This window comes from Aquarana catesbeiana, linkage group LG10 (genome assembly GCF_042186555.1).
Source record: "Aquarana catesbeiana isolate 2022-GZ linkage group LG10, ASM4218655v1, whole genome shotgun sequence".
NCBI classification, from domain to species: domain Eukaryota; kingdom Metazoa; phylum Chordata; class Amphibia; order Anura; family Ranidae; genus Aquarana; species Aquarana catesbeiana.
Genome location: NC_133333.1, coordinates 226,843,782 through 226,858,611, shown reverse-complemented (window position 1 = coordinate 226,858,611; position 14,830 = coordinate 226,843,782). Strand labels below are relative to the sequence as shown.

The 14,830-nt window shown below is 42.4% G+C and overlaps 1 protein-coding gene across 3 annotated transcripts in view; it reads left to right on the top strand.

The window, feature by feature from the left end:
* Positions 1-14,830, top strand: part of LOC141111247 (uncharacterized) — a 59,838-nt gene that overhangs the window by 28,689 nt on the left and 16,319 nt on the right. Inside the window, exons 7-10 of one of the 3 annotated variants that reach the window (XM_073603390.1) lie at positions 383-460; positions 2,603-2,686; positions 3,177-3,504; positions 14,126-14,163. In XM_073603390.1, coding sequence (XP_073459491.1) covers positions 383-460; positions 2,603-2,686; positions 3,177-3,504; positions 14,126-14,163 — 528 coding nt within the window. Of the gene's footprint in view, positions 1-382; positions 461-2,602; positions 2,687-3,176; positions 3,505-6,093; positions 8,229-14,125; positions 14,164-14,830 lie in introns of those variants that run through there. The other 2 variants (XM_073603387.1, XM_073603388.1) reach the window with 2 other exon arrangements.

Here is a 14,830-nt window from a genome sequence, read left to right as displayed (position 1 = left end):
GTAATATAGTATATGTAAATAACTTGCGGTTGTTTGTTTTTTTTTTTTTTTTTTTTTTTCCCTGACATCCGGTGCTGTTTGACCCTGTAGACTTTTATTGGGAGCACCTGGAAAACACATTTGCATGAGGTTGTGGTGTGTGTTTTTTTTTGTTTTTGTTTTTGTTTTTTTTTGTTTTTGTTTTTTGGCACTCCCATAAAACAGTCTATGGGGCCAAAAATACACGACTGCTCTGTACTACAAGTGACAAAACACAGAAAAAAAAGCCTCTAGAATTGCCTGCCTCATGTGAATGGGGCCTTCTAAGACTTTCCTTCATTTTAGAGGCTTTAAGACCCCTCCCCTTTCCTACTATGACATCATTTTTGTGTGTCTGTGGCAGGGGTTCCTGGTATTTTTAAGCAAGAACCTGATGATGGTAATGCGGGGGAAGCAGAAAATGAGGATCATGAAAATATAAGTAAGTGATGTATCTTCCCTTTTTGTCCAATGGTAAAGAAAAGTGTTAAAGTGATTGTAAAGTCGTGTGTTTTGTGTTTTTTTGTGTTTTTTTGTTTTTTTTCCTATAAAAATAAGAAACCTACTTGCCTCCTCTGTGAAGTGGATTTGCACAGGGCAGCACAGATCCTCCTCTTCTCAGGTCCCTCTTCTGCTCTCCTGGCCCCTCCCTCCTGTTCAGTCCCCCCACAGCAAGCAGTTTTCTAGGTGGGCACCCGAGCTGAGTCACATTCAGACACAGAGCCCCGGCCCTGCCCCTCTCTCCCTGATTGGCTCCCACTGCTGTCAAAGTCAGCTAGCCAATGTGAAAAAATACACTTTAATGAAAAACACTATATAGTACGTATTTGGTAAAATATTAAAGATGATGTTACGCCGAGTAAATGTGATTCCAAACATGTCACACTTTAAAATTGCGTCTGCCCATGGAATGGCGGCAAACTAGAAAAAAAGTCTCCATGGGTGATGCTTTAAAAGCCTTTAACAGGTTACCAGTTTGGAGTTACAGAGGAGATCTGGTGCTGGAATTCTTTCTCTCGCTCTGACGTTCTTGACGATACCTAACATGTGTTGTGTGTTTGCCGTTTACGTGTGTGTGTGACCTACGTGCATGTGTGCATTTGCACGGGGGAGTGGAGGCTCCTTCTTTTTATTTTGATCATTTTTATTGATATCAGAAAGGATGAACACCCCCCCGTGATAACATGGGCTATGACAGGTCCTCTGTGTGTTAGACCCCACATTTCTCCTCCAAAACTACTGATCAAACATCAGTTTCTTTTATTGTGTCCCAAGAACCAGATGCCAACAGTTGTATCTTTACGAGCAGTAGGTGTGTAGTGCGACTCCTCCTCCTGCCGCCGCCTGTAAAAGTAATCCAGCGGCTTCTTAGCTGCTAGGATTACTATTACAGTGAAGGAAATTACTGCCAGAATTAAATATTTTGTTTATCGATGCAGCAATGACATATCACCACTTCTGACGGCAAGCACTTAAGTGGAGGTTTTGTGGGGTGTTTTTTTTTTTGTTTTTTTTTTTTTTTCTTTTTTAAAAAGGCGAACTTTTGGTCTTTAACCATTTCCTTATCCATCCAAAAGAAAGTTTGGCGATTTTTTTTTTTTTCCCGACTTCACACCTTATTAATGCACAACCATCTTGTGTCAGGCACTGCAACATAGCAAAGGTTTGAATCCAACCTAAAGGTTAATTCTGCCTAAAATTAAAAATTTCTGGGCACATTGCTGTACTAATGGGTGTGCAGATTATCATTATTATTATGCACACTAAGGCCTGGTTCACACTGGTGCGACACAAGTTGCCCGACTTCGGCCCGACTTCCATGCAAATTCGGCGAGGCTTTAATAAATAAGATCTGATTTTTTTTATCTGACTTTGAGATGAGTGTGACTTGTCTTTTGACCAATCAAAACAATTTTTTTTGGTTCTGCTATGGATGAAACCTCACGGCAAATTGGGGGGGGGGGGGGGGGGGGAATGCTGTGCTGAGATGTAAAACATGGTACATGGTACACAGTGCTTTAGTAAGAAAAGTCTTTCAGTTCGGGGTTTACACTCTTGTGTGATTAAAGTGATTGTAAAGTCTGTTATTTTAATAGAAAAAAGAAGAAAAAAACATGTACTTGCCTGCGCTGTGCAGTGGATTTGCACAGGGCAGCCCGGATCCTCCTCTTCTCGGGTCCCTAGCTGGAGCTCCTGCCCCACAGCAAGCAGCCCCCCCCCCAAAGGCAAGCTGCATCACCTTGTATCCATTCAGACTTCAGACACGAAGCTGCTGTACTGCCCCGCCCCCTCTCTCTCCTGATTGGTTAACTGAGTTTGACAGCAGCGGGAGCCAATGGGGCCTCTACTGTGTCTCAGCCAATCAGAAGAGAGCGTCCCGGGCGATCAAGGCACTCGTGGACATCGCTGGATAGAGAGGGAGCTCAGGTAAGTATTGGGAGGGGGCGCAGATTGATTTAGAGGGCTCACAATGACAAAACTTAGTATTGTCATAATAGAAAATCCACTCTTTGGAGCCCTAATGTTGACAGTATGTCCTATATATGTTTTGGGTCCTAATCATGGTATTGTGTTTATTCCATAGTCCCTGTGATTGTGAAACAAGAAGAGCCTGAGCCAGGTAGAAATTATTACAATGAAGAAACGCAACCTGCTCACCTAAGTGCAAGTAATTGTTGCTTTTTAACCTATTAATTAAAATGTAGGTGTGAAGTAGGTTATCCTTTTTAGGACTCAAGCACATGGGCATAATAAAATGCTGCTGTCTAAACAGGACCCTGCGTAAAATGCACATAATGGTCTGTGAAGTGCTTCAGAAGAGACTTGTAGAAGTCCGTAAATCATTCACATCTGTAAAACTTTTCTTCCATTCCACTAGCTCAGTTTTGAATCCTAGAATGTGTGTGTGTGTGTGTGTGTGTATGTATGTATGTATGTATGTATGTATGTATATATATATGTATGTATATATATATATATATATATATATATATATATATATATATATATATTATTTTTTTTATTTTTTTTTTTTTGCCACCTTTTTTTCCTTTCCTTATACAGTATGTAGATTTGGCGCTTTTTTTATTCTTTTCTAGAGCTCCCTGCTCCTGACAGGTGTGCACACTGGCTTTATTCTGAGTATCTTGCTTTGGCAGGTTTTGGGGATCCCATTGAAAGTCTGATTGATGTAGCTATTTTGCTGGTGGTGTTGAGGAGAAGAAGAAGGTTGAGGGAGTTGGAGGAGAAAAGATCCAGGCGTCGCTATCGGACGTATCCTTTTACATCGCAGCGGCTGACAAATACTTTATTTGCCACGATATACAGAGACCTTCGCAAATATCCAAAGAGGTTTTTTAACTTCACCCAGATGTCTGTCTCCACTTTTGATGCACTGCTTGAGATCCTGCGACCACGACTTTCCCCTTCGAGTACCAACATGTGGAGGAGCGTGTCTGCTGAGGAGAGACTATTGGTCACCCTCAGGTATGTTCTGATCCTAGCTTTTATGTAAATGTAACCTGTATGTATCCCTCATGTGTTGATGGCATGTAGTGCACTACATGTACAGTATAATGTATTGTAAATTCTATCATAGTGTGTGTATGTGTAGACAGACAGATCGGCCATAATATTATAACCACCCACCAAAAACTGTCAGAGCATGGATGCCACTAGACTTCTGAAGGTATGTTGAGGTATCTGGAACCAAGCCAACAGTAGCAGATCCTTTTAATGAGGCCTGTAAGTTACAAGGTGAGGCTTGTTTTTCCAGCACATCCACAGATACTCGATTGGATTGAGGTCTGAAGAATTTTGGAGGCCAAGTCAACACCTGAAAAGTGCTGTGCTCTTCAAACCTTTCTTGAATTCATCAGACAAGGCCAACTTCTTCCATTGCTCTGTGGTCCAGTTTTGATGTTCGTGCGCCAATTGGCACATTTTGGCTGTGGGCATGAGTCAGCATTTGCATCCAGACACTCTACACAGCCCCATACACAACAAACTGCGATGCACTGTGTGTTCTGACACCTTTCTATCAGAACCAGCATGAACTCTTTCAGCAATTTGGACTAAAATCGCTCCTCTGCTGGACTAGACTACTCAGGCCAGCCTTTGCTCCCCATGTGCATCAACGAGCCTTGGCCACCCATGACTTTGTTGCCGGTTTTCTTTCCTTGGACCATGGTTTCTTGGATGGTCCTGACTGCTGCAGACCGGGAACATCCCACAAGAGCTTCAGTTTGGGAGATGCTCTGACCCAGTTGTCCAGCCATTACAATTTAGCCCTAGTCCCTCAAATCCTTACACTTGCTTCTTCCTTCTTTCTAAACATAAACTTCAAGAACATGTTCACTTGCTGCCTAATATATCCCACCCACATTTCAGATCTCATTGTAATGAGATAATCATCGTTATTCACTTTACCTGTCAGTGGTCATAATGTTATGGCTGGTGTATGTATGAAAGTCAGGTTCTGACTGGTTGTTTGGACTATAGGCAACTTGAACAGTAATTTTCTTCTCTATACAGTAAGGGGAAAAAAGTATTTGACTCCTGCTGATTTTGTACATTTGCCCACTGACAATTTTTAATTGTGTGCGTGTGTGTGTGCGTGTTTTTTTTTTTTTTTTTTTTTCTTTTTCTTTTTCTTTTTCTTTTTCTTTTTTTTTTTTTTTTTTTTTTTAATAGTGAGACACAGAACAACAACAAAAAAATCCAGAAAATCACATTTCAAAAGTTCTAAGTTGATTTGCATTTTAATAAGTGAAATAAGTATTTGACCCCTTCGCAAAACATGACTTACTCTTTGCAGATCCTCTCCAAGTCATTAGGGTTTCAAGGCTGATGTTTGGTAACTGGAACCTTCAGCTCCCTCCACATACTTTCTATGGGATTAAGGTCTGGAGACTGGCTAGGCCACGCCAGGACCTTAATGTGCTTCTTGAGCCGCTCCTTTGTTGCCTTGACCATTTGTCATGCTGGAATACCCATCCACAACCCATTTTCAATGTGCTGGCTGAGGGAAGGAGGTTCTCAACCAAGATTTGGTGATATGTGGCCCGTCCATCATCCCTTTTGATGCGGTGAAGTTGTCCTGTCCCCTTAGCAGAGTTGATGCCAAAGAGCTCCATTTTTGGTCTCACCTGACCACAACATTTTCACCCAGTTCTCCTCTGAATCATTCAAATGTTCATTAGCAAACTGTACATGTGCTTTCTTGAGCAGGGAGACCATGCGGGCACTGCAGGGTTTCAGTCCTTTACGGCGTAGTGTGTTACCAATTGTTTTCTAGGGGACTATGGTCCCAGCTGCCTTGAGTTTGACAAGACTCTCCCATGTAGTTCTAGGCTGATTCCTCAACGTTCTCATGATCATTGAATCACCACGAGGTGAGATTTTACATGCAGCCCCAGACTGAGGAAGATTTAGTGTTTTCCTCCATATGCGAATAATCGCACCAACTGTTGTCACCCTCTCATTAAGCTGCTTTTAGCCCATTCCAGCCTTGTGTAGGTCTACAATCTCTTGTCCCTGACATCCTTGGACAGCTCTTTGGTCTTGACCATGGTGGAGAGATTGGAATCTGATTGCTTCTGTGGACAGGTGTCTTTTAAACGGGTAATGAGCTGAGATTAGGAGCACTCCCTTTGAGAGTGCTCCTAATCTCAGCTCGTTATCTGTATAGAAGGCACCTGGGAGCCAGAAATCTTATAGATTTTGATAGGGGATCAAATGCTTATTTCACTCATTAAAATGCAAATCAATTTTATACCTTTTTTTTTGAATTGAGTTTTTCTGGATAATTAAATAAAACAAAGAAAGATTGTCAACGGATTAGATAGAGTTGCCCATAGCAGCTATTCACCTTCTGGATTTCCCTTTCACAATCTTGCTAGATATAGGAAACCACCTCAGAAATATCCTCCTTTTGGGATTCAGTTGAGATATCTATCTATCTATCTATCTATCTATCTATCTATCTATCTATCTATCTATCTATCTATCTATCTATCTATCTATCTATCTATCGCTATTTAAGTCTGGTTTTTGTATTGCATTTTGATGTTTCAGATTTCTGGCAACAGGACAGTCGTTTGCGTCGCTCCATCACTATTTTCAGCTGGGTGTGAGCACAGTGGCCAAGGTGACCCATGAAACTTGCCAGGCGCTGTGGGAGGAGCTGCATCAGGTCGTGATGCCAAAGCCTAAAAAGCAGCTGTGGAAAGACGTGGAAGATGAGTTCTGGATGTTGAAGGATTTTCCTAACTGTATCGGAGCCCTGGGTTGCAGACATGTTAGAATGAAGATGCCCCCAAACGTGGGGTCAAAGCATTCAAAAAATTTACCAATTGTTGTCCTGGGTTTGGTGGATGCCTACTATCGTTTTATTGGCATTGATGTTGGGGATTATGGGAATGCAGACAATTCCAATATATTCGGGGAGTCCACAATGGGACGTAGCCTGTATGAAGGACAGCTAAAGATCCCACCTAAGAAGCCTCTGCCTTGTACAACGGAACCAAATCTCCCACATGTGATTGTGGCAGATGAGACATTTGGACTGACAGAGAACCTGATGTGCCCCTACAGTGGGCATGAGCTTGCCCCTAAAGAAAGGACATTTAACTACCGTCTGAGCCAAGCCCGTCAGGTGGTGGACTGCGCCTTTGAAGTCTGCACCTCTAAATGGCGTATTCTCCGGTCTGAAATACAGCTGGATGTGGAGAATGCCATGAAAGTAGTGCGGGCTTGCTGTGTGCTTTACAATTTTGTCCTGGAACGGGAGAGAAGATCTTCATACCCTGTGCCAAGGAACAAAGCTCAAGATGTGCCGGTCATGGACTTGCAGCCCACTAACTATGCCATAAACGTTAGAAATGCCTTTGCAAAATTTTTTGTGTCCCCAGAGGGGAAAGGTCTCTTTGCAGGATGAATATACTGTATATTGTTTGCATTTCCACACCTAATAAAAACCCTTCTGTTTAATTCCCCCCCACCCCACCCCCATTTGTTGTGGTCCCTGCAGTTCTTCAGCACACAGTGGGGACAGACAGCTCTCCTATCTCTGTTGTGTGCTGAATATCAGATGTGACACACTCCCCGTCACAGACAGCAAGAACATTTTAGGAAAACTGTAAAAGAAAAAAGCTATCCTCCTTTAAAAGGAAAAAAGCTATCCTCCTTTAAAAGGAAAAAAGCTATCCTCCTTTAAAAGGAAAATGATAAGAGAGAACAACATTTCTATAAGCCCTCCAACATGTCCACCTATTATTACTGTATGTATTTTTTTTCTTTTTTTTTTTTTCAGGATCATTACCATCTGCAGCCACTAAGGTCTCCATTGCCATTGAGAATATGGGCCTTTTCTAAAATATGTGGCAAGGTTGTTTTCCTAATGTCGGGAGATGGCCACACTTACTGCCATAAGGCAGCATCTCCATTTACACTTCTTGGCTTTAGAAATGGACCCAGAAATTACCAAGAGAAGAGGTTAATTCCTATGTGTGATTCAGGGGTCTCCAAACTTTCTAAACAAAGGGTCAGTTTACTGTCCTCCAGACTTTAGTGGGGCTGGACTGTGGCCAATGGGAGTAGATAATGCCTCCAGGCTTGGTGGTCAGTAGGTTCAAAAAAATTACACAGCACCCTTGTGGTTAGCAGTAGAAGTGGGAGGAATAGTGCCCCAATGTTGGTGTCAATGGGAGCAATAGTGCCCCATCTTTGGTGTTAGTGGAAGGAATAGTGCCCCATGAATGGTATAAGAGGAAGGATGTTTTTTTTTTTTTGCTCTATTATTGGGGTCAATGGGAGAAATAATACCCTATTGTTGGTGTCAGAGGGAGGAATAGTGTCCCAAGGGCCAGATAAAGACAAGCAAGGGTCTGCATCTGTCCTGCGGGCCGCAGTTTGGCGCCCACTGGTGTAGTCCTATATGTGACAGACAGAACTCTCTGCTCCTGTGATAATTTTATTTATTTTTTATTAGACTTTTGACACCATACTAGACCTGGGCTTCTTTCCTTCCATCCCCCTTCCTTTTGTTTGCTTTCCCTCCTTTGGGGGTTTCGCAACAATTTGATCCTGCTTGGCATCCATTAGATTACTTCTGTTATAGGTTATGATGTTAAATGTTATTTAATATTGATACTTCACTTCATGTTCTTTGTTTTTGCTGAAAATTTTGAATAAAAGATATTTGAACTATACATATTTATTATGCTTCTTAAAATAAATAAATTAATAAAAATAATTTTATATTAACAAAGTACTTCAAAAAGAACTGGTGTCAGGCTGTAATAAATACATTTGGCCGTGTACCATGCAATCATTGTAACCAATCACAGTGATCGCATTTGTAAATGAAGGCTGTACATTGCTATCTCTGCTTTGTTTCCTCTTACAGTGATAGACACTGCAGGAAACACTCTAATGCCCCGTACGCACGATCGGACATTGATTGGACATTCCGACAACAAAATCCATGGATTTTTTCCGACAGATGTTGGCTCAAACTTGTCTTGCATACACATGGTCGGACAAAGTTGTCGGAAAATCCGATCGTTCTGAACGTGGTGACGTAAAACACGTACGTCGGAACTATAAACGGGTCAATAGCCAATAGCTTTCGTCTCTTAATTTATTCTGAGCATGCGTGGCACTTTGTGCGTCGAATTTGTGTACACACACAAATCGGAATTTCTGACAACGGATTTTGTTGTCGGAAAATTTTATAGCAAGCTCTTAAACTTTGTGTGTCGGAAATTCCTATGGAAAATGTGTGATGGAGCCCACACACGGTCGGAATTTCCGACAACAAGGTCCTATCACACATTTTCCGTCGGAAAATCCCATTGTGTGTACAGGGCATTAGTGTGTGGGAGCAAAAAAAAAATCAGAGCAGTGCAGTGTCTCTATAGTGACATTGTACATTGAAAAAAAAAATCTGCATTTTACAATAGCTTGTGTCAGAAAAAATTAAATCTTCAAAAGACTCATCATACTTCTTAATACCTCTGGGGTGTCTGCTTTCCAAAATTGTGGGGGTGTTCTGGGTGTTTCTATTGTCCTGGCACCCCAGGATCTCCAAACTCATGATAGGTAGTCAGGAAATTTAGATGCCTAATTTATGCCCCTTGAAGGCTTGAAAGCGCTCCTTGAATTTTGGGCCCCTCTATGTATCTAGGCTGCAAAAAGTCTCACATATGTGGTGTACCCACACTCAAAAGGAGTAGTAAAATGCATTTTGGGGTCTAATTCGAAGTATGCCCATGCTGTGTGTGTGGAAAAAAAATGCATTTTCACTTTCTTTCTTTTTCTGAACACGTGCTGCAAAAAATGTGATTTTCAAAAGACTCATCATGTCTCCAATACTTTAGAGGGTCTACTTTTCAAAACATGGGATCATTTTTTAGGTGGTTCTCCTGTCCTGGCACTTCAGGGCCCCAAGAAATGTGATGGGATACAAAATTCATACCCCTTAAAAGCCGGAAGGTGATTTTTGGAATTTATCACAGTAATGCATCACAGTAGTGAAAAAAATCTCACATATGGTATCCCAATACCTGGGAGAGGTAGAAGAATGTGTTCTTGGGTGTAATTGTAAGTATGCCCATGCGCTGTGTGTGTGTGTGTGTGTGTGTGTGTGTGTGTGTGTGTGTGTGTGTGTTAAAATGACAACTTTGTGAAAATGCTACCGGTACTTAATTTGTGCAAAAAATTACAAAAAAAAACTCGCTATGCCTCTTACTAAATACCTTGGACTGTATACTTTCCAAAAAGGGGTCTTTTCAGGAGTATTTATGCTGTCCTGGCATTTTTAGGGCCCCAAGAAATGAGAGGCCATTCGTACATTATGACTGATACTGATTTCAAATATATACTTGTACATAGTTTGTAGACTATAACTTTCACACAGCCTAAATATTATACCCTAATTTGGGTTAGTTTTACATAGTTAAAAAAAAAAAAAAAAAAAGAAAAGACCCAGATGTGATTAAGTACCACCGAAAAAGTGCTATCTGTCTCAAAAAAATGATAAAGTTAATTTGGGTACAGCTTTACATGCCTGAGTAATTGTTAGTCAAGGTATCGCAGTGCTAAAAACTCTTGACAGGAAGGGGGTTTTACATTACTGTCTTAAAGGACATGATGGTCGGTGGAACTTTAGGCTCCAGAATGAAAATGGGTGGACAGGCAGGATATTTAATGCTTTGTCTCTGCTGCATTAAAGCTGCACTAAAGTTACTTACCTGCCTGTCCACCCCTATAAAGTAAGCTGCGCAATGCCAAATCTAAAAGAAATCCTGCGCATGCGTGGGAGTGAGGTCATCTCGGCCCGGCCAATGACACCGGCCAGAGATGGAGACCCACAAGCCAGCCACCCAAAGAGGTCAGCGGCCAGTGGAGCATTCCGGGAATGGCGCATTGCTGGATTCAAGGCGAGTATGGTTCTGCTTTAAATTGAGCAGAAATACTGATCGTAGCTTTAGAGTTTTCAGTTTTGATTTTTTGCAGCTGAACACAGCCCAAGATAACTGAGCACAATGCTGCTGTGTGCATGAGTCTATAAAATGCAATACTGCTGAATGCAGCTTTTTGTTTCTGCCCATATGCATGAGCCCTTATGTTTTGAAAGCCACTATATAATTAAGGGTTGCGCTTTATTCCGTATTTGTTTGATAACAAGTTATTCAGCTTAAACTTTCAGATAGCTGAGAGAGGTGCAATAATTCAAAAACTAACACAAAAAATTACATATATATTACTGTGCAACCGTTTTACGCAGATGTGAAAAAATGCTGTAAATAAAGCATGCTTCAGAAATAAAAAAGTGTTAGGAACGCCTACAACATAGGAACTGGGTGCAAAAAAAAAAAAAATGGCAGTAGGTGCTCTAATGAGGTAAAATTTGGCTGTAGTAGGAGGCAGTTTGTTGGTGAAGGGCTGGAGAGCAATGCAATAATGAGTGTCTGCAGGCAACAGTGAGATATGGTGGAGGAGGTTCCTTGAAAGTTTGGGGATGCATTTCTGCAAATGGAGTTGGAGATATGGTCAGGACCAACGGTGTCCTCTAAAATACAGGCAGATATTTACCCATCATGCCATACCATCAGGGAGGCGTGTGATTGGCCCCAAATTTATTAAGTACTATCTTAATGTCATTAAGTACTATCAGTACATGAACAAACAGTACTGAAAGTGATGGTTCGGCCCCCACAGAGCCCTGATCTCAACATCATGGAGTCTGTATAGAATTACATGAAGAGCCAAAAGAATTTTGAGGCAGCCTGCATCCACAGAAGATCTGTGGTTAGTTCTCCAAGATGTTTGGAACAACCTACCTGTCGATTTCCTTCAAGAACTGTGTGCGAGTCTACCTAGAAGAATTGATGCTGGTTGGAAAGCAAAGGGTGGTCACCACAAATATTGGTTTGGATTTCTCTTCTGTTCATTTATTTTACATTTTTTCCATTCGCTAATAAAAATAAACTATTAACACTTCTATTTCTGAAAGAATTCTTTATTTACGTTTCTAAAGGGCTGCGCAAACTGTTGGCGCTATACTTTACAGCATTTTTTCACACCTGCCTAAGACTTTTGCACAGTACTGTGTATAATATAAATATATATATTTAGTAATGATCACTAACCACTTACATATCATCTTTAGGTTTTTTGAGAGCTTACAATATGCATTTTAAAGATCATGCTCCCTGCTGATTGGAAAGCTCTTGTCATGTGGTGGGCATGTCAGACTGCTGCCCTCGCACACTGTGCATTGGTCTTATCTGCTGCCTACTGGCACTGCATTTTAATTCAAGCCATACTCCAGGTAACCTAAAATACACTATATTGTCAAAAGTATTGGGACACCTGCCTGTACACCAGGGGTAGGCAACCTAGGGCTCTCCAGCTGTTTTGAAACTGCAAGACCCTGACAATCACAGGCATGACTCCTAGATGCAGAGGCATGATGGGATTTGTAGTTTCGCCACAGCTGGAGGGCAGAGGTTGTCTACGCCTGCTGTACACGCATGTGAACTTTAATTCATCCCAAAGGTGTTCTATCGTGTTGAAGTCAGGACTCTGTGCAGGTCAGTCAAGTTTCTCCACTCCAAACTCGCTCATCCATGTCTTTATGGACCTTGCTTTGTGCACTGGTGCGCAGTCATGTTGGAACAGGAAGGGCCATCCCCAAACTGTTCCCACAAGGTTGGAAGCATGAAATTGTCCAAAATGTTTTGGTATGCTGACGCCTTAAAGCGGACGTAAACCCATCCATTTACCAGTTTCATTTCCGGCACGTGCTGGAAATGTAACACTCTCCATTGGTTGTGCTCTCTAATCCAAACTCTCAATCCATCCAATGGCTGGTGTCATAACTGATCACATGTGCAGCATCATGGCAGTTGTAGATTAAACAGGGGCAAAGATGGCAGCTTCCATGACTGAAAACGATAGGGGGGTTTACTTACACTTTAAGAGTTCCCTTCACTGGAACTAAGGGGCCAAGCCCAACCCTTGAAAAACAACTCTACACCATAATCCCCCCTCCACCAAATGATTTGGACCAGTGCACAAAGCAAGGTCCATAAAGACCTGGATGAGCCAGTTTGGGGTGAAGGAACTTGACTGGCCGACACAGAATTCTGACCTCAACCCGATAGAACACCTTTGGGATGAATTTGAGTGAAGACTGCGAGCCAGACCTTCTCCTCCAACATTAGTGTCTGACCTCACAAATGCGCTTCTGAAACATTTCCATAGACACACTCCTAAACCTTGTGGACAGCCTTCCCAGAAGAGTTGAAGATTTTCTAGCTGCAAAGGGTGGGTCAACTGAATATTGAACCCTACGGACTAAGACTGGGATGCCATTTAATGTTCATGTGCGTGTAAAGGCAGGCGTCACAATACTTTTGGTAATATAGTGTATCTCCCATGCCGTGGGTGCTGCATCTGCACTACTGTTTATCAGCACAGAGGGGTCTTCAGAAGCGGAAGATCTGCTAAGTAAAGATGCTTTACCAAATCACCGGTACAGAAACAAGCAGTTAAACCTAGCAATGTGAGTGTACCCTTACCAGGGTCGGCTCAAGCAATAGGCAGCTTAAACAGCCTCCTGAGGACACCAGGAGGGGAGGGTGGTAAAATCCAATCCCCAGGATCTGAAACTGGGAGCCCGGTGCCAGAACAAGTCCTGGCACTGGGATCCAGTGACTTGCCTGGCAGGGACGCGCTGGTGTGGGCACCAGTGACATCTGTCTTGCGGCTGGTCCAGGTGTCTCAGGTCCCACATGGCAGCCAGCGTGTCCCCCCACTGCCTCACAGTAAGCACACAGTGCAGAGCGGACTAAAGGCCCCCCCTTTCTCAGCTCTGCTGTTCTCCTATACCGTATACACAGACAGGAGGAGGGGGGAGGAAGATGGACACAGCTCTCCATGCCCCGTGCTGATCTGAGGTCTGTACTCATTGCAATATACATGAGACTTGCAAGGGAGGGGGCAAGTTTTGCAAAGAAAATTAATACTTGCAGTGATTTGGGGGGGGGATACTATATGTACTAGGGGGTACTTTGGGAGGAGAGGGGAGAGAAGAAGGGTTGGACGTAAAATCTGCCCCCCATCACAAGTTCTCTCCCTCTCCTCCCAAAGTACCCCCTAGCACATACAGTATCCTCTTATCACCCCCCCCCCCCCCCCCCTCCCCACCAAATCACTGCAAGTGTTCTTCTTTGCAAACTTGCCCCCCCATCTTGTAAGAGGCTGCTAATCAGGGGACAACCGTGGTGTCTGGGACACCCCTCACTACATATTCGGGGGGGAACCAAAATGCACCTAAGTAGACAAAAAACCCTTGCACCCGCCCTGACCCTCGCTGCATGATGGTCGAATTTTTAGGTTTCCTGGAGTTTAGCTTTACCTGCTCAGCAAAACTAAGTGAAAAGAAGATGTTTTTTTTCTGACTGCACCATAAGTGTATCTAACTAGTTTTAAGGAAACTAAAATTGGGCCCAATTTTAGGAGAGATATTAGTCAATCAATTATGATGTGACGTCAAGTTCTGTAGCTTGTCTTATTTAAAGTAATCTTCTGTTTTCAGATGGTGGAAGCAAACAGAAAACAGAAAAGACGGGACCAGTAAGTAGCTCTAGTTCTGCACCTGTTTCTCCATTTAATTATAAAGGAATGTCAGCACATTGTTGGTACCCCATGGATGAATCCCTGTCGTTAGTAGGGGGTTAAAGTATAATTAATGGCAAAACTTTTTTTAGTTTTGGATAGAGTGGAGCGGGATCAGAACCCCTGTCAGTTTTTATTGCTGTCTGTGCCCCTGTTAAGGAGATTCACCCTCTCTATTTGTCCTGTTTACCGTTATCATTGAAAGAAAAGAAAATCCCAAATTTTGGGTTGTTCCCGGAAAAGTGGGGAAATCTGGTGACCCGGGGGGGGGGGGGGGGGGGGGGGGGATTGCCTTAATTTTCAGGGAATTCCTCTCCTGTTTGGGTATTGAACAGGAAGTGACGGCAAACCTCCTCAATGGGACACAGATGGCAAAATAAATCTGACAGGGGTTATAGTTCTTCCTTACTCTATCCAAAATGAAATTATATATAAAATTTATAAAATAATAACTTAATTAAATTATCATTAGAATGACAAGCTGTTGCCCCCACCAAAACCAACTGCCAAGGTAGATTTCAAAAGAGAAATGGGATTAAAGAGTAGTTATGGCACTGCGAATGGGTAAATAATATCGTTAAAAATACTAATAAATTTACATCAGGTGTGCAAAAATACAATATGT